The sequence below is a fragment of the Miniopterus schreibersii genome (assembly GCF_964146895.1).
Source record: "Miniopterus schreibersii genome assembly, chromosome: 5".
Classification (NCBI taxonomy): Eukaryota; Metazoa; Chordata; class Mammalia; order Chiroptera; family Miniopteridae; genus Miniopterus; species Miniopterus schreibersii.
Window position 1 is genome coordinate 64,924,575 of NC_138106.1, and position 25,821 is coordinate 64,950,395.

At 36.2% G+C, this 25,821-nt stretch overlaps 1 protein-coding gene across 2 annotated transcripts in view; it reads left to right on the forward strand.

Moving 5' to 3' along the window:
• Window positions 1-615: 615 nt before the first annotated feature.
• The window catches only part of TBC1D23 (TBC1 domain family member 23), a 51,214-nt gene continuing 26,008 nt past the window's right edge, over window positions 616-25,821 (forward strand). The window contains exons 1-5 of one of the 2 annotated variants that reach the window (XM_081137734.1): window positions 616-889; window positions 18,459-18,570; window positions 19,889-19,994; window positions 20,925-21,129; window positions 24,404-24,527. In XM_081137734.1, the coding sequence (XP_080993860.1) occupies window positions 837-889; window positions 18,459-18,570; window positions 19,889-19,994; window positions 20,925-21,129; window positions 24,404-24,527 (600 nt within the window). In that variant the 5' untranslated portion in view covers window positions 616-836. The remainder of the gene's footprint in view (window positions 890-18,458; window positions 18,571-19,888; window positions 19,995-20,924; window positions 21,130-24,403; window positions 24,528-25,821) is intronic. The other variant, XM_081137735.1, reaches the window with a different exon arrangement.

The window sequence follows — 25,821 nt, forward strand, 5'->3', positions numbered from 1 at the left end:
CCTGTGCTTTGGTGGTGGTGATGTGGACTGATCCTGGATGTGGAGGAGGCCACGGAGTCCACCTGTGTGGAGCGAAGGGGAAGTAGGTGGGAAGAGAAGAAACGTGGGAGCTTTCTCTACCTGGAGCCCCAAGATTTTAGAATCCTAAAACTGGACTTCACCTTCCAGGTTGTTAGGAAGCTATATTTATAAAGGTGAGAAACTAGAACATACTTCCTTTACTGTTTAGCTTTTTTTTAAAACAACATTAACGTATTCAAAGTAAGTGGCCTCCATTTGTTCTTTTGACCGCACCCCCCAAGTAGAGGTGGGCTTGTCATTTCTTTACACCCCAGTCTTTCTTCAAACCCAGTTTTTACGCAAGGAAATGCCTGAAATGTGGCTATGCGCCTACCGCCGCCCGCCCCGTGGAACTCCCACCTCGCCTCGCCCCTCCTCTAGGTGCGACTCTCTATTCCGACTTCTAAGCGCCACGCCAGGACGGAAGGAGGACGCTAACCGGACGCCCAAAGGCGACGCTCACCAGGGTTCCCAATTGGGACTTCCGCCCTCACCAAGCTCCGCCCACTCCGCCTGGCCCGGGGGCCCCGCGGCATCCTGGGACATGTAGTTTTTGGAGCGGATGTGGCCTCCGCCAAGTCTCCTCCCCCCCCTAAGCTACCTTTGGCCCTCGGGATGTCGTGACGTTGCGCTCCTCCCGTCCCTTGCCTCCCCCTCTTTCTTACCCTCACCGGCGTCCGTCCCAGACTTCTGAGCACCTTTTACGACACTGGATCTCGGAGTCGGTCTCGGCGCCGGGTCCACTTTTCGGCAAAGTGACGTGGACGTCAACAGCAATGGCGGAAGGAGAAGAGGTCCTGCCACTGCCACAGTCTAGCGACGGCCGCTGGTGAGTAAAAGCCCGGGGCTGATCCTCGCTGCCTCCTCTTCTCCCTTCGCACCACCCAGCCTGTCTCTGAGGCACCAGCTGGCGCCGGCATGGAGCGCGATGGCCGGTCCCCGACCGGGTCCAGCGCCCTGCCCCGCCCCCTCCGCCGGCCAGATCGCCTCTTCCAGTCCAGAGCCGGAGGGGGGCTGAGGCCGGACCCGAAGGGAGAGGGTTGTCTGTGGTCCAGGTGCTGGGCCTCAGTTCGGTCCTCCCGCTTCGTCCACCGGTTTCCAGACGTGCTGGAGAGGGTGGCTTCGGGCTGGGAGTGGCTGTCGTCCTGGCCGGGGGCGTCAGCGTGGGCTGCTTGGGAGGGAAGTTTCGCGGGTGCAGGTCCGAGGCGCCGGAACACCGTCGGCAGAAAAGACCACTTGAGGTGACCGTCGCCGCCCCTGCCGGCGGCTTCACAGGTTGAGAGACACACCCAGGGAGGATCCCTCTGACATCGTTGAGATACTATTTTCCTGTCTTGGTTTTTATTTCTCGTTTCGAGTTCCATCGATTTCCACCGTTCGTCTCTTTCACACGAGTAAGCCACCTTTTCCCTTCCGACGACTTTCCTCGCAGCCCCGTCTTCACAGCTCCGAGCGCGATGTGGGACGTTGCCCTTGCTGCTCCCAGGCGTTTGCACGCTCACCCGAGTTATAGTCGGGTTGTGGGGAGGGCCTCCAGTAAGTTTTTTGCTAGACTTTATTCACCCAGTGTTGTTAATCTTTGGGAAAGGCTCCTACTTTTGAAATAGTTGCTCCTACTTTTGAAATAGAGCAACTATTTCACTGGGGAAAGCTTCATGGAAGTGGAGGTGTTTGAATGAGCCCTTAAAGAATTAATAGGATTTAGATCAGGGCTGTCCAGTACAGGTATACTGTGAGCCATATAGGTAATTTAAATTTTTCTAATAGCCATATTAAACACATAGTATATTTTTAGGGGCATTCATAAAGAAATGGAACCTTGAGAGAGGCTTGTCGAATTTTTACAATTGATCTTTAGATTTATGTATTGACCACCTGGTATTAATTTTAGATTTCCTTGTTCATCGTGTTATATGCATACAGCTCACTGGCACTGTGCATAAAAATAATACAGGACATTTGTACGCAGGGACTTTAATCCCTGAGAAAAACGGAAATCGCGGAAAGGAATAGATGATGCAGTACTTGAGAAATTCCGCTCTCAACTAGCAGACGAAGCATTACCTTCATGCATGTACTCTCCACGGTGTAGGAGGAAAATTTGTGATAACCTAGATGTAGTTTCTTTCCTCAATTTGTTTATATTGGAGTTGGGGAGCTCTGACAGGAACGCTCAATAACAAGGTAAAATTGATCCAGTTCTGTGGGAGTGTGAATAAAAGTGTTACAAGAAGTCAGAAGGACAGAAACCACTTCCACTTGGAGTCACTGGGGAAAGCTTCATGGAAGTGGAGGTGTTTGAATGAGCCCTTAAAGAATTAATAGGATTTAGATCAGGGCTGTCCAGTACAGGTATACTGTGAGCCATATAGGTAATTTAAATTTTTCTAATAGCCATATTAAAAACTGAAAAGAAAGAGGTGAAATTAATTTCAGTTTTCTATTTTACTTAAATGTATCCAAGCATTATTTTAATATGTAATCATTGTTTAAAAAAATTAATTTTACATCTTTTTGTACCAAGTCTTCAAAATCCATTGTGTCTTTTACATTTACCCTACATCTCGATTCAGTCCAGCCACATTTTAAATGTTAAATAGCCGCACATGGCTAGTGACTAGCATTGGATAATGCAGTCAGACTAACAGATGGGAACAGCTCCTGAATGGAGCATGAGCTAGGACATAGGCAACAAAACTGGTTTGTTTGTAGAGTAATGACTAGAGCTTCATGAAGTTTACTGTTTTAGTGGAAGGAATCGTTGTATCATAAACTGGCTATTAACAGTTGGTTGAAGACCAGGAGGGAAATGTTTCTAGAGTTAAGGTGTCTGAGGAGCCATTTGATTAGGAGGATTGTCAGCATGTGTCCGGTTCACCGGGGCAAGGAACATGGAGTGAATGGTTGCTAGAGGTAGCATTTGTTCTCTTCTAGGGGTGCTGTATCTTTGATGTGGCTTTCTATTTTTGCTCTTTTTATTGTCATGAATGGAGGAACCCTGAGGTGTTCTGTGATTTCTGCTCTCCCTCCATTCTCTTATAATCTTTCTCCTTTTTCTCTACTGACTCTACTCAACAGTCCCCCCGAAGTGAGTCTGAGTAGAGTCAGAAGAGACATTCGGATTTACAGCCGAGGGTTCAGTCAGAGCCTCTGCTTTTAGAGTGTTTGGTGAATGGGTTGTTATAGAATGGGCAGGTTTTATTCTTTAAAAAAAAATGCTATCGCATTTTTATTGTAACTTTTTCAGAGGGAAATTTTTCTGAAATGTGTTGTACACCTTATTGCCTAACCTAAACTCACCTTACTGACTTAGGGTCATCCAGTTTACAAATGTAAGTATATAAGAATAAAACTAGGTCCCTGTCCTCAAGGAATGTGTGATTTACTTAGAGGAATCACATTTAAGAAAATCAGTTACTGTTACACTTCTGTAATATAGTGAGACCTGTAGGGCAGATAGGGTAAATTGTTGCTATGTTAAATGGCCCCATACAGCAATCCCATTTTGGAAGTGCTTTTTATTAGTTTTCCCTATTTTTTCTTTGTTGTTAGTGGTATCTCCCAACTTGTTCCTATGTGAAACTAGGTAGATTCATTTAAATTGTCTATACCTTTGGGAAAATGTTCAGGATGAGACCTGAACTACTTAAAAGTGTGAGACATCACTTTTACTTATTTACTGGTTTTCAGATCATTGTTTCTCAAAATTTAAATGTGTATTGGGTTTTACCTGGGGATCTTGTTAAAATGCGGCTGATTTGGTAGATTTACTTGGAACCTGAGATTCTGTATTTCTGACTGACTAGCACCTGGGTGATGGCAGTTTGCTGGTTAATGGACCATATTCTACTTAGCAAGGTTCTAGATAATATATGTTTCAGAATGAGATTCTCAGAGGAATTTATCTCTCTCTGTTATATATGATATCTTATATGGTATCACCTAATGTATCATACTATAATTTATCAGATTATATGGTTTATCATTGCTCTTTAGATAGTGAACTCTTTCTCAAGGGGAGTGGCCGATAGCAGGTGGCTAAGTAAATGTTTATTTTCTGAATGTATGCATGAATGCATACACACTTTTGTAAAATCATGTGTAATAACATAACAAGCAGTCATTTCATATAAATTTTCAGGCTCCAGTGTTTTTGTGAGCTCTGTAATTGCTGGTATAATGCTCACTTTTTTATGTAAAACTAGGGTTATCAGAAGCTGCCTCAGCTCAAACTTTCTGAAACTGTAACCATGTAGTTATGTGGAGATATCCTTGCAAAACTGTTTATGGTTAGTTTGAAATGATCTAAGTTTGATTAATATAAACTGTAGGCTTTTTAAATCACAGAAATATTAAATTATTACAATTCAAAGATTGGTAATTACTTCTCTTGGTATTGAAGAATCCAGCCTTGGATTTCAACATAAGGTCTCATTTTCTGAGGCTTTCTTCCTGAAATAATTCCTAAAGATCTAAAGTCATGATTTTTTTAAAACAATTTTTGTATAGACATTAATTGTATAACTTGGTATTCAGGGTTTGTTTTGCTTAGTTTAAAATATTTGTACAACTTTGACTTTAAAGTCATTTTAATTTATTGCTAAACTCATCTTAAATTATTGCTAAACTTTTCTTAAAATTGTAAAAGTATCAGTTCCATAAAGAAACTTCTGTTGTTAAGATGCGAATAGGAATTGTTTTGAGAATAATGGTCTTTTTTAGTTTTGTGCACTTGGCGAATAGTACTCTCAGTGCTTCCCATTTCATAAACATTGAAATATGAGGACAGGTTCAAAATGTCACTTGAGGGAGTAGGTGATTGCAGTTTCAGACATGATATAATCAATAAATAAATGCATTTAATATGAAAGAGAATAGAACCTGTTGTTTAAGAAGAATATTGGCAGGTTGGGGATCTGGAAAGGCTAGATATTATCTTTAAAAATGAGGGGGAAATGAATCTAATTGTCCTGAAATAGGGGTTTTTAAATGACAACTGATTTTGTAGACTATAAACAGAGGACAAACAAAGATTAGAAATTAAGAAGACTTATTTATACTATTTACATTAATGTTTTTCATGTAATTCAGGTTTCACTGTTTTTAGAGGTAATTCCTAAATAGTAATTCACCTCTAGGATTTATTCAATATATTAACATTTATTTGTACTTACAGCAGAGAGTACAGGTGCTTTCCCTATCTCAGTATAGTGACACAGTTCAGGTAATTCTGGAACACCCAGTTAAGTGTACTGCAGTGCACAGCCATCTTATGAGTAGGTATCCTCTGAACAGAATTGATAAAATATGCTTGGCAAATCATTTCTACTGCTTATGTAAAATGTGAATTCTACTTGGTATACACCCAAGACAACACACCCCTGCGCCCATGTATCAAAAAGAAAAATAAAGTTTAGCAAAGCATTCATTCATATTTCATTCAACAAACATTAAGTACTGGTTATATTAAGTTGCTAAGTAGTGTTTTTTTAAAAATTTGAAACAGATTTAAAGCCAGAATTGTGCATTGTTCTGCCTTGGTAGGGCACTTCAGTTTTTTCATCGTTTTAGTCCTGGGAATAATACGTGAATATCTTCTGAAGATATCTAAATATTGGTGTTTTGGAAATTACATTCTTTAGCAGAGTGGAATAGAATTATACAGTTTAAAAATGGAGCAGCATTTGAAGTGACTTATTTAGATATTGAAAATTACAGATGGAAAACAAATCAGCCCCTGTGTTAGACTCATAAGAGCCAGTTGTTTCTTGTGGAACTGCAAGAGCAGTAAGTTAAAAGCCAATTAGAAGAAAAGGTATTTCCTGAAATTTAACGTATATTTGTGTGGTTCTTTTCCCATTCTTACTACTAATGTATATTTGTTTTTAAGGCTCTAACCTTTTGACCTGAGCTGATAAAATAATGATTAATAAATCATTTGTTTTACATCTTTTTCCTTTTTCTTGCGAAGGTTAAAGTTCTTTTTCTTATCCTTAAGTTGACATAGCATTTTATAGTTGGGCCGGAATGCTGTCATGTGTGCTTTCCTTACAAGCAGTTGTTACATAAAACTGATTGCTATGGTGGTATTTAATGATTTCAGCAAGAAGATACAGGAAAGTACTATATTTTGCATAAAACTTTATCCTTTCTGTAATGCTTATATATACCATCTTATTGGCTCTTACAACAATTCTATGAGAAAGAGCAAAGTAATGAACTATTGTTGTTGCCTTGTTAGAGATAAGAGGACAGGCTTAGGGTGGTGAGATGACAAACCCTTCATGATTGATATGGTGCATGTGATACACAGCATTACATACCATAGCTTTGTACCTCTTTGGTTTTCGTAATATGTTCGCATGTCCCTTGCCAAAAATCACTTAAAAAATTTGTTATTTTACCATAAGATATTATAGTTACATACAGCATCTAGATAAAATATGTGTCTAATATATGTTAATAGTTAACTAAATATTTATATAATACATTATATATTAAGTATATGTAAATATATAGCAAATAATATACTATATGTATATCATATACAAAAATAGAATTATAGCTTAATTTGACTTATATACTGAGAACAATAGTAAAATTTAATTAGAACATATAAGCTATTACATAGTGTTTATAACTTTATCAGCTCAGTAATTTTTCTGTTTTTTTCCTGTTATTTTTAATTCAGTGATGTTGGAGAATTAAGAAGCTTTTAAAATAACTTCCTTATGGTTATTTTCTCCTTTAAAAAGTTGTAGCCTTTGTTCTGAAGTATAAAAGTGACACATAGAAGGATGTATTTATCTCATATAGGTGTATGATTAAATACCAGAATTCTTTTTTTTCTTAATCTTTTTTTTCTCTCTTGTTGAAAGTATCACAGATGTTCCCCTTTTTCACCCCCATTGATCCCTTCCACCCGGCATCCACCCCCACCCCCAGGTCTTCTCCACACTGTTGTCTGTGTCCATAGGTCATATATACCTGCATTTAAGTTCTTTGATTAATCTCCCCCACCTCCACCCCTACATTCCCTCTGAAATTCATCTGACTGCTCCACTGTTCTGTATGTCTGTATCTATCTTGTTCATCAGTTTATTTTGTTAATTAGATTCCACATGAATGAGATCATGTGGTACTTGTCTTTCTCTGACTGGCTTACTTCACTGAGCATAATCCTCTCCAGGTCCCTCCATGATGTTCCAATAAATACCAGAATTCTTGAGCTTTATATTATAGATTCCATTTAGATATAATCACTGGTATGAAAATAAATGAGATCCTCTTTTACCAAATAAATTATTATTGATGGTTGCAATCCAGGTTAAAAAAAATCTATCTGCAAAATTATGATCTCCATTGATAAAGTACCCTTGGAAAGAATTGTCCAGTGTTGCAAAGTGTTGTCACCTTATTTACAATAGTTGTTCCTTTACTTTCCAAAATGATGGTTTCAAGAAAGGGAATATTGGTGGTATTTCTTTTCTCATTACGTTTTGGATAAAGTGGAAATTTGTAATACAAACAGTGTGCTGTTCTGTGTTGACTTGCGCTGTTTTCATTCTATTCTTTATCTTAGGCAAAGGATACAATCTATTTTCAGCTTCCAAATTACTGCTTTGGTGGGGGGAGGAGCCCTGATGCATTACTTTTTGCATTAAAGTTCTGGAAAGTCACCTCGTGTATAGAAAAGAACAGTGTGTCAGGAACTTTATTTTGAGGAAGCATGAAAGGAAAGGATTTAGAGCACTCTCTAAGGTTAACTTCTCCTTAGTAGAGAACATATTCTATTTTGTAAGGAAAGTCTTAAGCAAGTGCATTGCAACATTACACATATGGTAAAGTTATGAGGGTTTTTTTCTTAGCAGAGGATGGGGCATCATTGGTGCAATTTGATCTACATAGATTGTGGTTCAAAAATAATTCTGAAGATTTAAAGCATCTGTTCCATTTGTAGTTAATTTTAGTAGTTTGCAGAATAACGTTCTGTGATCTCTATCTCCTTTGCCAATTGCAGTGCTGAAGTACTGTAGTTAGCATGTTAGTTTGACTTGTCAAGAACAAGAGGACTAGGTTTACCACCTTCTTTACTTGAAATGAGATCCTGGTTAAATGCAAATTCTGGAAAGGTTACATTATTTGAAAAGGGACTTTCCTGGAGCTGCTTTTGTGGCTCTAATCCTGATACAGAGTTCAACTAATTTTTTTTTTTAATATGTCTTTATTGATTTCAGAGAGAGGAAGGGAGAGAGAGAGATAGAAACATCAATGATGAGAGAGTCATTGATTGGCTGCCTCCTGCACCCCCCTTTCTGGAGATCAAGCCTGCAACTGGGCATGTACCCTGACCGGGAATCGAACCATGATCTCCTGAATCGTAGGTCAGTGCTCAGCCACTGAGCAACACTGGTCAGTCTCCACTAATTTTTTTAAGAGCTAGTGAATGAGGAATTTTTTTCTTTTGGAATTCAAATATGCAGCTTGTAAAAATGCTGTAACAAGTATGTCTGATTCTAAGAAAAATCCAAATAACTTCAAGATTTCATAATGATCATATTGTGCTCAATGACATGGTCATTTCTGAATGTGCTATCATATTATTTGTTGTTAGGATGTTTTGATAGTTTGAGATTGTTATTTAAAAGTAAGTTGCATGGTACATACACATTACGGTCATTGAACTTCATTCATATCTACTGTACAAGTTAATCTGTAACGAAGTTGTCCTATTTCCATTTCTACCAAATGTCACACAAAAGTATTTAGGAATGAATTGGAGAATTTTCATGTGGTGGTAATTTGTAACCAGTGTGCTAACAATAATAGCAAAAGAAGTTTGGACAAAGCTTTGCTGCTGATGTTTCATGACCTGGGCATTAAGAAATAACCAGAAATATGGTGGCACAAAATGAGTCATGAAACCACAACTTAATAGGTACAACTTGCCACTGTTACTCACTTTTACACGATTTTCTGGTGCTTACAACTAATTAGCTGATTATTTTTTATTTTTTAAATAATTGATCAGAAGTTTGTTTCTGAGTATAATATATACATGGGCAATCTGGCCTATCATGGTTAATCTGTGCTTATAGTGGTTTATACATTCTAAACAAATATGAATGGACTACACCTCATGAAGAGCTGCCCCCACCTCTGCTCAGTGGGTTTTAGATAATAGGACTTGGACTAAAACCTTGGAATTGTCAGCTAGAATGTAAACTACATGAGAGCATGGACTTTTTGTTCACTGACATCTACAGTGCCTCTCACAGTAGCTAGCATGTAGTAGGTGCTCAGTACATATTTATCGAAGGTTTGAATGAAATACTTTCATCAGGGAAGGAAAGAATTCAGAGCATGGGTTAGAGAGAAGTATAGAATTACTGGAAACTGAAAATGTGTTTTAAGGGGAGAGGCTAATTTTGCAGAGTTTGTACAAGGACTAAGAAAGATGACTAATGGCTTCTTTACGCAGTTTTAATAGAACAGTGGAGAGTGTCAGTAAGTGAAGAGAGTAAGTGGAGATGAGTGGAGACCACAGTTTTTAGGCAGTTGAACTGTAAAGGGAAAGAGGAGGATGGCTTCTTGAAAGGGAGTAGGTCACGTATGGGAGCTTTTGAATAAGCACATGTGGAAATATTTGAGGAAAGGAGAATATTAATCACAGGCTATACTGTCCTTTATATTTTTGAATGCTAGAAATACTTTCAGTGAAGATTTCAGAGTCCATTTTGTCCCTTGCCTCTGTTTAATACTGCTAGCAGACTCAGAGGTTTGAACAAGATTCCTGTGCAGTAGGAATAACATGTCTAAGATATTTACATAACAGCCTTTCAGCTTTTATTGATTTCCCAAGTAATTCAGCTTTTATATTTTTATTTGAATCAAACAATAATATATCTTAGACCCTGACATTTAAGAGACAAAATCAATTTTTAAAAATTTGGTAATTTGGTTTTCTTTATAGTTTCTCTGTATTCTGCATTTAAGTTTAGGTGATTATATATATTTTAGGTCCTGAGTGGTCATTTTGAACTCTTATAATCTTTCAATTTATTTATTTTTACAAGTACAGAAAAGGATAGGATTTTTAAAATTTTGAATACTAGTGAGGGTGACTTAGGTTACTTTGTAGAATGAGAGCCTTCATGAATTAAAAATTTTTTTTCTAATACAGGAAACATCCTATCTTAAGTGTTTTAGAAATGTATCTCAATATTCTCAGGTGTGAGTGCAATTCTGAAGTTGAATAGGCTATGGGAAGTCATACAGACCATCTAATAAGTTGCTGGGAATTTTTGCTATTTGCTTAATTCTAGGGCTATTTTATTATTTCATTTAAAAAACAAACAGCCCGACCAGGCGTGGCTCAGTGGTTAAGCGTTGACCTAGGATCCAGGCGATCAGGGTTCAATTCCCAGTCAGGGCACATGCCCGGGTTGCGGGCTGCAGCCGATCAATGACTCTCTCATCATTGATGTTTCTATCTCTCTCTCTCCCTCTCCTTTCCTCTTTCTGAAATCAATAAAGATATATTTTTTAAAAATTTAAAACAAACAAACAAAACAAAACAAAAAAACAACAAACATGTATTGAGCACCTGTTTTGTCTTTAAACATTTATTCTTGACTAAATGAAGTGTCTTAGTATCCTTACACTCATGTTTTCTCTTGTCCTCTAATGTTAGTTTTTTTCCACATTTTATTGTTGTTTTATATGTCTTTCAGGACTTGTATCACGTGTACCCCAAAGTGGTTCATGTGAACAGTAGCTTTGCACTTTCTGGCACTGTTCTCATTTGGAAAACAGTAAAGACTTCAATGTCAGTGGAATCTTTCCTGAAAGAGAAAGTTGAAAATGACAGATTCAGGCAAGCTGTAGGCATTAGGATGGAATGGAAAGGAGACTCGGAGGGATATTGGTAGAACAGGATAATTTGTATTTTATGAATACCCTCCCCCTTTTGATTAGCTGGTATCTGGTGCTGTCCCTATTTTATAGGTGAAGAAACTGAGTTGGTATCCTAGGTCACACAACTAGCTGTTAAGTGTGAGGAGTCTGATGTCACGTTTTCCAATTTTGAATTTTATACTATTTTCTCTATAACACTTTGTCTATAAGCCTTTTATATCCTTAAGTCCTTGGTGCTTATGCTGTTGAGCTGCCATGGCAACTGTTTAGGAGCCTGTTCCTTTCCCACAATGGTAGTTAACATGTACTGCTAATCAATTTGAGCAGTTAAGGAGGCAAGGCAAGCTCTTAGCCCTGTACCTACCTAGGGTATGGTTTGAACCTTTCAGAGTGGACAGTACTTCCTTCATTGAAATGATATATGAGAGTTTGACACAGTAGCTTCCTTTTAAAATCCTAAATTCAAGAGTTCCTAAACTTTTTCTGAAGAGTTGTTTTTGTTGATAACATTTTTGGTGAAGATATAATTTGTGTATCATAAAATTCACCCATCTAAAGTGTATAGTTCAGTGGTTTTAGTATTTTCACAGAGTTGGGCAGTTGTCCTTATCTAAGTTTAGAATATTTTCGTTATCCCAGAAAGAAACCCCTTACCCATTAGCAGTCACTCTCATGCCCCTGTCACCCCAGATCCCTGGCAACCACTGATCTACTTTCTGTCTCTATCTGTTTGCCTATTTTGGACATTTCATGTGAATGGAATCATACAATATGTGGCTTTTGTGTCTGTTTTTTTTCACTTAGCATAATGTTTTTATGTTCATCCATGTATTGCATGCATCAACACTTTATTCCTTTTTATTGCTGAATGATATCCCATTGTATGAATATATCACATTTTATTTAGCTATTCATTAGGGGTGATGGACATTGGATTGTTTCTACTTTTTGGCTATTATGAATTATACTGTTGTAAAAATTCATGTACAGGGGGTTTTTTTAATATAAAATATATATAATATAAAATTTACCACTTTGGTGTGTACAATTCAGTGAGAAGAAGTACATTCCCACATATTGTACAACCATCACCACTATCCTTTTCCAGAATTTTTCGTCATCTCAAGCAGAAACTCTGTAAATGCACAATAACCCCCGTCTCCCTACCTCCAGCCCTTGGTAACCTCTATTCCACTTTATGTCTCTAAGAATTTGCCTATTTTTGGTACCTAATATAAGTGGAATCATACAATATTTGCCCTTCTGTGACTGGTTTATTTCACTTAGCATTTGTCTTCAGAGTTCATCCATATTGTATAGCATGTGCCAGAATTTCTTCAAGGCTGATTGATATTCCATTGTATGTATATACCAAATTTTGTTTATCCATTTATCCATTAATGGATATTTGGGTTGTTTTTCACTCGTGTGAATAATGCTGCTATGAACATGGAAGTAGAGATAATCTGTTTGAGCCCCTGCTTTTAGTTATTTTGGATATACATCCAGAGTGGAATTGCTAGATTATATGGTAATTCTATATTTAACTTTTTAAGAAACTGCCAAACTTTTCTAGTCGCTGCACCATTTTATGTTCCCACCAGCAATGCACAAGGATTCTAATTTCTCCACAGCTTTGCCGGGGATTTTTATGCTAGCCATTGTAATGGGTGTGAAGTGTACTGTTTCGTGGTTCAGGTACAAGTTTTTATGTGGGTGCATGTTTTGATTTGTTTTGGGTATCTACTTAGGAGTAGAATTGCTGGGTGATATTTTAGCTTTATGTTTAACATCTGTCAAACTGATTTCCAAAATGGCTGCAGCACTTGACATTCCTGCCAGCAGGGTATGAGGGTTTCAGTTTCTCCACATTAATACCAACACTTGTTACTATACCTTTTCTATATTAGCCATCATGGTTATGATAACCACCACTTTGAGCATATTTGTAGCTGAATCATTTTACTCATTCTCAATTATTGCCGGGTGAAAGGGTATAAATGTTAAAAAGGAATTCATAAATTTATTTAAATATTCAAGCAGTATATACAAATATAGTACATATTATAAATTTACTCATGTTTTACTGACTGATGCTATGTGAGAAGGGAAAGTCTTATTCCCGTCTCATTTTTCAGAAGTAGCCACCTTCCACAATTTTGGGTTTTGTTCTGATGGATACCACCATAATTCTAAATATTGTATGCCTGCATTACTTAACTTTTAACATTAAAATATACTTATTGAATAATTCTTGAGAGAATTTGTGCTAAGGATAAGTGGGAAAGATTAATGCAAGGAAAATTTAGAAAGTACCTAAATACCAAGCCATAGAGGAATAGCCAGATCAATTACTCAGCCATTAACAACCTGAATTTTGAAGAGTATTGAATGACTAGGAGGAATGTTCTTTGGAAAAATATAAATACATGAATCCTACAGGGTATAAAATTATACCCAGTTTTGTTTTATATATGTCTCAGTACACACACACATTTACACACATACATTTATATGAAGAACTGAAAAGTAATTCACTGAATGTGAACAGTGGTTCTCTCATGGTAGTGGAATTGTGGTTGGTTTTTAAATTTTTTAATAAATTGGCCAAATTCTCTAAAATGATTGTTACAATAAGAAAAAGGTCATTTTTTAAAAGTTAGTGGTTGTCCAGTAATATTGAGTAGCTGTTTCCATGACTGCTTCTTATTGAAGAATTGTGTGCCAGCTGTTGCGCTTGTGACTTTAAAGCCTGAATTCATGAACTTTTATGGTATATTGAATGAAGTGGTTTTTTAAAAAATTGTTCAGTACATATAAAACTTATTATGTCCATCATTTTTAAGTGTACAGTTCAGTAATGCAAAGTATATTCCCATTGTTGTGCAACCAATCTCTAGAACTCTTCTCATTTTATAAAACACCCCCCTCCCCCAGCTGCCTCTAGTCCCTGGCAACCACCATTCTACTTTCTGTCTCTGTGCATTTGACTTTTCTAGGTATCTCATATAGGTGGAATTGTACAGTATTTCTCATTTTGTGACTGTTTTATTTTACTGAGTATAATTTTTTCAAGATTCATCCATGTTGTAGCATGTGTCAGAATTTTCTTCCTTTCTAAGGCTGAATAATATTCCATTGTATATGTATATGCCGCATTTTGTTTAGCCATTGAAGTATATTTAGGTGACTTCCACCTTTGGCTATTCTGAATAATGCTGCTGTGAACTTGGGTGTACAAATATCTGTTCGAGTTTCTGCTTTTACTTCTTTTAGATATATACCCAGAAGTTGAATTGCTGGATCATATGGTAATTCTATTTTTCAATTTTTTGAAGAATAACCATATTGTTTTCCATAGTGACTGCATCATTTTACATTCCCACCAACAGTGCACAGGATTTCAGTTTCTTCATATCCTGGCCAATGCTCATTTTCTGTGTTGTTGTTTTTCATAATAGCCATCCTAATGGGTGTGAAGGTTTTATAGACTTGATTTTTTTTAATTCTTCTAGACCTTCTTAGGAAGAATAATTAATAAACAAATAATATATATGTATATACCATTAACCAGTTGAGCTTTTGATGTTTATATGCAAAATTAAGAGACACTCATAGTAGCCAAAGGTGAAACGACTCAAGTGTTTATTAACTGATGGATAGATCAGATATAGTATATACATACATACAGTGGAATATTATTTGTCACTAAAAAGTATGTACTGATACATGCTACAACATAGACCTTGAAAACATGCTAAATGAAAAAAACCAGATACAAAGACCACATATATATGATTACCTATATAAAATGTGCAGAATAGATAAATGTGTAGAGACACAAAAACAATCAGTGGTTGCCAGGGACTGGCGGCAAGGTAGGAGGAATGGAGAGGGCTGATAATGGAGATGGGGTTTAAGTGCAGAAAGACATATGTAAAAAAACCTTTAGGAGATGAACCAAGTCTTGTTTTCATCTCCCCTCTGGAGTGTGTACAATTAAAGTTCCTATAAATTTTAAAATTATAGGGAAAATAAGTTTTCAGAACATGATTGGGGAAAAACAATTTAGAAAAAAGTGGCAGGTTTTCTGTAAATTTTTAAGTTTTAGGAACACAAAAAAATCTAATGGTTTTTAAAATTATAATTTTAAATATGATTCAATATATGGCTTATTCATAAAATAATTACAAAATTCAAATTGAATATGTTAATCTTAGAAATATTTAGAATGCATATTTATTTTGGTAGTGTTTGAAAATTCACGTCCCAAATCCATCCTGTCCCCCTTCTTCCCTACCATATGTTAGAAGTTACTCAACATTTGGCTGAGAAAGAAAAACCTAATTCAGTTGCTAGCTTGAATATTAACATTAAACTAATTTCATATAAATTTACTTACAATGTTTGCCTTGCTATAATTCTAAAACAACTTGGGTTACAATGCTTTTGCCACAAGAGATCAGGTGAGAAATTCTGTTACATTTTATTTAGTTTTAAAAGTATGTCATTTATAGATCATCAACAGTAACCTATAGTATTATACTAATAACATGTGTTATAGTTTCAATGTCACAGAGCTAGGAAGAGGTTCATTTCTGCTTTTTTACACCCCTAAACTTTGGATATGCTCTGTCCTGAACCTTCTGAACAAAGGAGACAATTTTTTTTTTAATGTTTTTATTGATTTTTAGAGAGAGAGGAAGGGAGAGGGATAGAGAGAGAGAAACATCATCCATCCGCTGCCTCCTGCACGCCCCTGCTGGGGATCGAGCCCGCAACCCGGGCATGCGCCCTGACCGGGAATCGAACCCTGACCCCTTGGTTCCTGGATTGATTCTCAGCCACGGAGCCACACCCAACCGGGCGACACTTTTTATATTTAATAAATGATGAAGGCCTGTACTTTTGTATTTTATTTAATACTTGTCTGAATGTCCCATACACTTCTGCCAACCTTTAGCTGCTAAGGTCAGTAAGAAGGTACCAAAATCAAAGATTTGCCCTGGCTGGTGTGGCTCAGTGGTTAGAGCATCAGCCCATGCACCAAAGGATCATGGGTTCCATTCCCAGTGAAGGGAATGTACCTGGGTTGCAGGTTCGATCTTCGCCCCCATCAGGGCATGAGTGGGAGGCAACCAATTGATGTGTCTCTCTCACATCATGTTTCTTTCTGTCTCTCCTTCCCTCCCTCCCTTCTACTCGTTCTAAAAATCAGTGGAATAAATATCCTCGGGTGAGGATTAACGCCCCCCCCCCCCAAATCAAAGAAGACTTAAAAAACCACAACCCACCCAATCATACCCCACCAGACGTGTGTTCTTTCTTTTGAATGTTAGGTATTGCTATTTGGTTTAGGGGACGGAAAGTTCTGTTTGAGAGTTCAGTGCCATAGAGTTTCTGTCTTTATGATAGGAACTTGATCTTTTTATGAATTATTTAACTTTATTTATTTTCAGCTCTTTTACTGCTTTTACAAGCACATTTGTAACATTGAAGTTCTGATAACTGAACCTCTGAACACCTTGCTCAGAAGATAATGTTACTTTTAATTATTTAGTTTCTGAGAAGTGCCTTTTACTACTTAAGGTGGAGCATTTTCTGGCAGCATCCAGGAATCCCACTGTGGCTGTATCAACAGAGATGTGCTTGTACATTATTATGATTTTTAAAGTATATTGAGGATTAGGCATTTTGCCCCAGAATACTAACTTTGTTGTCTGAAATAGTAAGGGATTTGGCAAAGTTACTTCAAAAGAAACCAAGGATTTTGTACCAAAAAATGGAAAACTTCTAGTTCTTCATTTATTTGGTAAAAGAATTTTTTCATTAAGTGGTGTTTTCAGTTTACACATTTAATCATTAAAAACATGGTACTTATTCAAAGAGTCTATTAAATTTTTGTTTGTTTCATGGTTACAAACAATCCTTCAAATTCTAACAGGCTGTCTTGTAAATCTTGGCCAGAATAGAATAAATAGATAAACCCCAGTTTTGATCAGCTATAGGCCTGAAGTGTGTCTTCACCGTAGACTTGAAATCTCTTTCCCTCACTTTCCTGTCCAACACTTTTGGTGACCATGTATCAAAAGAACAAAATGTTCCTTGTGTGGTTACTAGTTACCTTTTTGTTCATGTGAGTTTATAGTGCCTTTAAGAAACCTTTCAGATTTGATCACTGCTTTTCCATTGAATATCATACGAAGTGATTATGGTTTTATTTCCTTTTTTTACCTTAGCACTTTCGGTAATTTATACATTTAAATTGATATTTTTGGAATCCTGTCAATAGGAGAGATTTACATTATCTTATTGAGAGAATGTGGAATGGGAGTAATTTGTTTTCCTCAGAACGACAAAAATGACAAAATTCTGATTCTAGTGGGACGCTCAGCCTTTCAGGTTGCTTCAAGAAATGTTAGAAGTTGTCTAGCTGAGTTATGGATTTTTTACTTGTACAGATTTCTTATGTATTGTATATTAAAATTATAAATAATGACAAACTTCAGCTTTAGAGAATTCTAAAGAAATTAGTTATTTTAAGTGGTTAGTTCCTGGCTAAAAAACAATTCATACCTTTTTGAAAATTTTTTAAATTATTATTTTAACCATATAGAAATGAAAATAAAATGTATTTTCTACTTTTCTTCTAAACCTAGTAGACTGAACATTACTGCTTGTTGATTTACTTGATAATTTACTTGATGTGCTATTATTTTACTTTAATATATAATACAGTGGTGCCTTTAGAGCCTTTGTTGTTCCTCTAACATTTATTGAATTCTTACTGTAAGCCGGGCACTGCTCTAAGCATGTATCTGTATAGTCATGTACTCTCTATCCCCTCCCATTCTGCAGTGCTTTGAATTCCTCACTGAATTTTGTTTCCCCTTCTTGCCACTACATAGCATAATGTTAAGAGCATAAATTCTGTTAAAATTTGAATCCTGGCTCAACTATTTACCAGACATGTGACCACAAGCTCCATAACCCATCTTTGCCTCAGTTTTTGTATGTGTAAACTGGGGCCAATGATGTAACCTACTTCATACGGTTATTGTGAGAATTAAAAACAAAACAAAACACACATGAAATGTTTGGAACAGTGCCTGGCACACAGTTAGTGCTATATAAAGTGTTAGTCATTACTACTACCATGAATACTGCTATCATTGTGACTTCTCAGTGCTGTCTGCCAGCTTGCTCTTTCTTCTCTTTTAAATTTCTTTTCTCATAGAAAACAGATGAATAACTAAGCATGTTAGAATTAAATACAAATTAAGAGTAAATTGAGTGTATGAAACCTGAGATTTCCTTCCAAGAAAACAAAATGTTGTGTGTTTGCCTTGGCATTGCACTTTGGCTGCTGAGAACATTTTCATTTTGGATGCAGCCTTTAACAGACCATGCTTATAAATGAATCTGGAATAAGAAAAAATAAGAATTAAAATATCTTTTAATAAATAGGACTTGTTTTTTAGGGAAAAAGATCTTGAAGAAGCTTTGGAAGCAGGAGGTTGTGATCTTGAAACTTTGAGAAATATAATTCAAGGGAGACCACTGCCTGTTGATCTGAGGGCCAAAGTTTGGAAGGTAACTGGAAACTGAATAAGTAAAATGTAATCACTTAATAATATTTGAGAATTTTTATTTTCAGTTGTCTTAGTTGCGGAAGATTATTATCCTGTGGGCATGTCACCTGTAGAAAACTTATCAGAGGAACTTACTAAAATGTCTATTTCTATAATGTTCAGTATATTTAATAATTTAGATTTTGAAAGGCAATGTTTTCTTTTGTAGCCATTAGAAATTATGTTAATGAAAGAAGGGGGGAAGGAAAATAGGTCTCTGGGTGTTGGAATTACAGGAGGTTTTTCTTACTTATTTTCTTAGACTGTTTTCCAGTGCATGAGTATTATCGTTTTTTTAATTTTTAAATTAAGATTTTGTTATGATTACAATAGAAATACTTATTTTTGTTAAAACATATACAAGCAAAGAGTAAGATAAAAATCATCTGTTATCTACCACCTATAGGTAAAACACATAATAATGTCTTAGTGTATATCTTTTTACATTTTTACCCTTTGCACACATATATGCAAAAGAAATGCAGTTATAACTGTACATAGCATTCTGAATGTTTTATCACAGAAATTTAAAACACAAAAGTTAAGGCACTTGAATAATGAGCCTCCATCTCCTAACTTTAACTGTTATCAACATTTGGCCAATCTTGTTTGAATGGTATCCCAATCGTTTCCTCTCCACACTGGATTAAACTTGCTGGATTATTTTAAAACAAATTTTTAGTGGCACACTAAAATACTTTAGTATGAGAATCTAAAAGATAAAGACTTTTAAAATAACCATAATACCATTAAACTTGAAAGAATGGTAATTTCTTAATGTGTCCTCCCACGGCTGAAGGCAAAAGGGAACTCTGTGGGGTTCTTTTTTATAAGAGCACTAATTCCATTTATGAGGACTCCACCCTCATGACCTAATCACCTCCCAAAGGCCACCACCTCCAAATACCTTCACATTGGGGATTAGGATTTCAGCATATGCATTTGGGGGTGGGGGGCATAAACTTTCATTCTATACAGCATTGGCAATGTTTGTTTTAAATAAATTTATGTATGTAATTATGTAAATATTTTGTGTAATTTCTTTTATTCACTATTGACATGGAGCAGTACAATTTAATTCAGGAGGATTTAAAATAATTATGTTGTTTCATTCTAATATGACTAAGGGCTCAGCATTTGGTGGAGTGTAGATACATTACTTTGTAATCTTTGAAGTGTTCATTATCATTCCTAAATTCAGGCCTTTTCTTCATTACAGCATCTTTCCAAAGATGAGAAATAACATATGAAGCTAGTTGCTTTTTTTCCCTTTCTTTCAGATTGCTCTAAATGTTGCAGGAAAAGGTGATAGTTTGGCATCATGGGATGGTATTTTAGACCTGCCAGAACAGAACACAATTCACAAAGATTGTCTAGAATTTATTGGTAAGTTTAATAATTGTTTTCAAACAGTAAAAAATTTTGGAAATAATAATTTTGGGATAGAGGAATCACGTATTTTGTTATTTGGGATATGTTGAACTTGTAAAAGGCTAATAAATAGCTTTAGAATTTTTATTTTGAATTTCTTATATCTAATATTTTAAGAGAGCCCAATTTTGAGTGTTCCTTTGCATCATATGTTGAATTCTTTACAGTTTTGTTGCAGTCTTAAAATTTTTTTGTATAATTAATAATATCTATATGATTGTATATAGTCCTAAATTAAAGGAGGCTGTGTTCCAAAAGCTTATCTATAAATCATAGGTTGTGATCTACTATAGAAAAACTAAATCATGGTTGAATAGGTTCCCAGTCACCCCATGAGGTCTTCAAGATTAAAATAATTTAGTTTATATTTCTCTTTTTTAATTAATCTATAGTCTATTGGTGCCTTTTTGTTTCTCTTTCCATTATATTTTAGTTAAATTATTGATTAAATATGCTTTTGTTTACTAACCACATAGGAAACATTATTGCTGGTGTGGGCAAAGGAAAGGGACTTTAGGGTAGAGAATGAAGCACTTTCCCTCCCTTAACAAAGCTATAGTGACAGTTGCCCATCATGGGGTAGATGATAATCTGTTGTTTAGAAAACAATTTTTTGCTTTCCAAGAATATTGGTTATGACTGTTCTTCCTACTCTTCTATTTCAAATTGTTTAATCTATATAAAGGTCAAGTGTTATTAAGTTAGTAAATATTGAATAGCTAGTAAATACTGAATAAATTATAAGGGAAAAAATGTGCTTTCATGTAGTGATGTCATGCTCTAAATGCACTAATATAGTATTATATGTTTATAAATAAGTGTTATGTCCAATAACTGAGCCTCTAACAAGCCATTGGTAACTTTATTTTGACATTTATTTTCTAGACCAGCTTTCAGTGCCAGAAGAGAAGGCAGCAGAATTACTTTTGGATATTGAATCTGTAATTACCTTTTACTGTAAATCACGTAACATTAAATATAGCATGTCCCTTAGCTGGATACATCTACTCAAACCACTGGTGCGTCTTCAACTGCCACGCAGTGATTTATACAACTGCTTTTATGCTATCATGAACAAGTACATCCCCAGGTAAAATATGGTTTACTTACTTTAAAAATGAATTGAGGTCTAGCTTGCTTGAGTTAAAGTTGTTAGATTTACTCTGGTGGTATAGTAAAAGGATTAAATAATTTTGAAGATTGTTTGACTCATAATTGTTATTTGACTTTATTTTTGTGGCTACAAAACTTTTTAAAGGGCCCGGCCAGGCATGGCTCAGCGGTTGAACATCGACCTAGGATCCAGGTGATCAGGGTTCAATTCCCGGTCAGGGCACATGCCCGGGTTGCAGGCTAGCCGATCAGTGACTCTCTCATCATTGATGTTTCTATCTCTCTCTCTCCCTCTCCTTTCCTCTCTCTGAGATCAATAAAGATATATATATATATATTTTTTAAATTTTTTAAAGGACTTGTTAATTTATGCTTCTAGAGTAGATTATGTATGCAGCATAACTCTTCACACTTTTTGAGTGGTATCCCTATTTTAATTTCTTCACTTGTAAAATAAAAATAACATTATAGTGTCTAAGTGAAAAGTAAAAGTTTTGGAGTGCTACCATAAGGGAGGTGTTGGGTTTACAGCTTACAGCTTGGGTCATAGTCCTAGAAATACAGGCATTGAACAAGTAATCAGCAGTGTGCCGAGTGTGAGGAAGATGAAGCAGAAAGTACCATGGGAATGTATGATGAGGGTGACCTAACTTGCCCTGGGGATCAGGAACGGCTTCCCTGGGCAAGTAACACTTAAGCTGAAACTAGACAGATGTACAGATGATTGGGCATTGGGGTAGAGAGTGGTGGGGGTGGCACTCATGAGGCCAGAAAGAATTCTTGTAGTAGCCAGTGCTATGGATCAGGTAGTCAGGGTTTTAGAGCCAAAAGGAACTTTCAGCATAACCTAGACCAGTGGTTTGGCAACACACGAAACTGTGGATACAAATTGGAATCGTTGGGGGGATTCTTAGTGTACAAGTTTTTGTATGGACGTGTAATTTCATTTTTCTTGGGTATGAACCTAGTAGTAGAATTGCTGGATCATATGATCACTATATTTAACCTTTTGAGGAATTGCCAAACAACAACTGCATCATTTTACATTCCCATTAGCAGTGAATGAAGATCCCAGTTTCTCCAAATCTTCAACAACATTTGTTTTTTCACTGTAGCCATACTGAGTATGAAGTGGTATCTCATTATGGTTTTGATTTGCATTTCCCTTACAAGTAAAGATGTTGAACATCTTTTCATGTGCTTAGTGATGATTTGTATATCTTTGGAGAAATGTCTGTTCAGCCCAAGAACTTTTAAAACATGCTGCTCCTTGAAATTAGACTAGGCATGGATATATTTTTAAAACTCAGGTGATTCCAATATACACCAGGGTGGAGAATCTCTGTACTACCTTGAAACCATAATGCTTCATATAAGGAAAACAGATCCAGAGATGCCAGGACACAGGGCTAAGGTCAAGGTAGAGCTAAGACTGGAATTCATATTTGGGAAACATTCTGTTATACTAGGTCTCTCAACTGCTCATGTTTTATCACCTCTCAATGCATCAGAGCTAGTAATAGCAAGGGGCATGATGTTCCAGCTTTCTCTCTAGAGAATGTTGGCGGTGGTAGCTAGTAATAGAGGGAGGGGTTTTATATTGAGCTGTGTGACACTGTCTCGTCAGGTTCCTCCAGTTACTGTTTTCATTAGTTCTGCCTGTAACACAGTACTTCAGCCAGAGTCAGTGTTAATGCCCTTGGATAGAACACAGCTCCAGAAAATGGTGCTCAAAGAACTGCATTATGATACATCTTTTTATTACAGATTCAGATATAACATGGGTAGAATTCTATCAAGCACAGTGCCTTGCAGTAGAGAGTAATTGCAGTACTCAGATATTAAATGAGTAGGTGCTGTTGCAGTGGCTGACTCCCTGAGATGTCCCATTTTTTCTGAAGATGAGACCACAAACTAGACACTTGTTCTACAGTTTATGCCCCTACTCAGTCTATAAGCCTTGCATTTATAATGTGGGCAAAGTATTTAGACTAAGGAGGAGATAATCTTACCAATATGAGTCCAGTACTGTCTCTGGCATCTGAATTACCAACCTGGGGCAGTTTCTACGAAACTTCCCTGTCAGACTGCAGTATCAAAAAATGGCAGCCAAAGGGTCATACCAAATCTTGGCATTGAGCTCAGGTCTTGGATTTGTAGAAATTATTTTTCCTTCCCCCTTGAATAGCATTTTAAAACAATGTACAGAATAATATTTAATGTAAATTGTAATTTAAAAATAAAACAAAAAACATACTAAATGCTTTTATGTTAAAGCTGTGACATTCATTAACTTTTTTGCATGATGCCTTTTACCTTAATATCTTTACAGTTTGCTTTTAGAGACTGCATCCCTACCCAAAATACCACTTGTTAAAATACAAAATTATATATATGGAAGGGCAGTATGGCATAATGGTTTAATGCCCAGTTTCAGTCTTAGCTCCATCACTTCTTAGATACTGTGACCTTGGGTGAGCTACTTGACCACACTAAGCCTTAGTTTTCTCATCTGTACAACAGGGGAAATAATAGTGTCTGTTTTATAGGGTTGCTTTTAAAGATAAAATGAGATAACTTTGTAAAGTGCCTGTTACAGTGTCTGGCACATGGTATGTCCTCAATAAAAATGGATACAAGGAAGCAAGTCAAAAAATAGGGTAGTTATTCAATAAGGTGAGTGTTTGATACCTTCTGGAATTCACTCAGAGCACCTGGTACCCCAGCCACTTCAGCAGCTTCTAAGGCTCTTCTAAGTTTGTCTATTCTGAAATGTTCATCTGGCCACTTCAGACTAGTACCTTTGCTGAAGGACATTCCTAATTGCATACATTAACTGCGGAGCTAACCTGCAGCCTTCTTAGGAGTTTCCTCTTATTTGGCAGGATAAAAGGGGGCTGGACTTCTTCAGGACTCTCCAGATCTCCTTTTGGGATTTAGAATTTACCAAAATACCCTAAGTGGTCCTGCTGTTTTCAGTGGTCCCTATAGTCCTTTTCTTAGAGCACTGCCTGGGTTCACCTGGAGAGAATCTCCCTAGAGTTGGCTGTAGACCCGCTGTTTCTACAAACTTTCTGTCAAGTCAGGTCCATTAGGTGTTAGCAAGAGAGCTCTGCCTGGTTTATTAGGTAGGCTGGTATTCAGGTGTTCTGGGGGTAGGGAGAAGAGGTGGATATTGCAAGAGAATTGATTACTGATATTATCATTTCTGACCTATTAATGCAAGAAACCTTTCTTCTCTTGTCTTCTAGGGATTGTTCCCTGAAGGGGAGACCATTTCATCTTTTCCGATTACTCATCCAGTACCATGAGCCTGAGCTTTGTTCTTTTCTTGATACAAAGAAAATTACTCCAGACTCCTATGCACTCAACTGGGTAATAAAGTGAAAGTAGGAACACTTAATGAAAAATAGATTTCTATGAAACTATAGTTAGGTGTTTTTCCCCAAGGAAGAGAAAGAAAAGTACTAAATTATAGACCATTACTGTCTAAACCAAAGGAGTAAAATTATTGGCACTTCATAAATAGCTGCTTGTGCTCCTCACTTATGTTAGTTCAGATTATTTAACATGAATTTTAGCCTTTTGTTGTTTTATAAAATATGTGACATATATATCTAAATATGTATATGTAAATATAAGTATCAGTTCACTTTAAAACTTTGGGTGATTAAGTTGATGATTTATATTAGAAGTGATCATCATGAAAATGACTTAAGATTATTAAATGATTAATGTAAAAGAATATAAAGTACATCTCAGTGCTTTGACATTCTATATTTGTATTTTCAGTGGCAAGTTTTATTCTAGGTCATTATTCTCAAACCTTTTGGTCTCAGGACCACTGATACACAACATTTATTGAAGATCCATTGTTCATATGGATGTTGATTAGAAATTAAAACTAAGAAGTTTTAAACATTTACTTATTTAGAAGTAATGGTAAATCCATTACCTGTTAGCATAAATAGCCTACTTTTAAAATAAAAAATAACTATTTTTCAGAAGAAACTTAGTGAGAATAGTGGCATTGACATTATCTTATATTTTTGCAAATCTCATTAATTTTTGGTAGATTCTCATATCTGCTTCTGGATTCAGTCTCTGATGATACCACATACCATGTCCTTGGAACATTCTGTTGTTCATTTGTAAGAGATTGAGTATGAAAAAGGCAAATAAAGTCTTCAGTAGTATTATGAAAATAGTTTTGATGTCATGGACTCCCCTGTAAATACTCTTGGGGACTTCCAGGGCTCCTCAGACCACACTTTGAGAACTGCTCTTCTAGGTTTAATTTCAGATCTTTTTAAAACAATGACTGGGTGCTAGAAGAATATATATTCAAAACTTAAACATTCCTTGATCATGTCTTACCTAACTTTGCTTCAGGAAACCCCATTTCTTTCACTTATTAACTGTGTGATTTAAGATAGCCTCTGAGCTTTAATTTTTTCACCAGTAAAATGGTAATAATAATAGTATCTTAGAGGGTGAAGGGATGGGTTGACAATCAGGAAATGCTAAGTAGAGAATCCTAACTGGTTTCAGCTCTGGCCTATATTATATCTGAAATTGCAGCAGCATATTCTTTAGTTCCCTCTTGGCTACAGTCTTGTCACTTTGAGTTAAAATAATAAAATGCCTATAAAATTATAGCTTCTCTGAA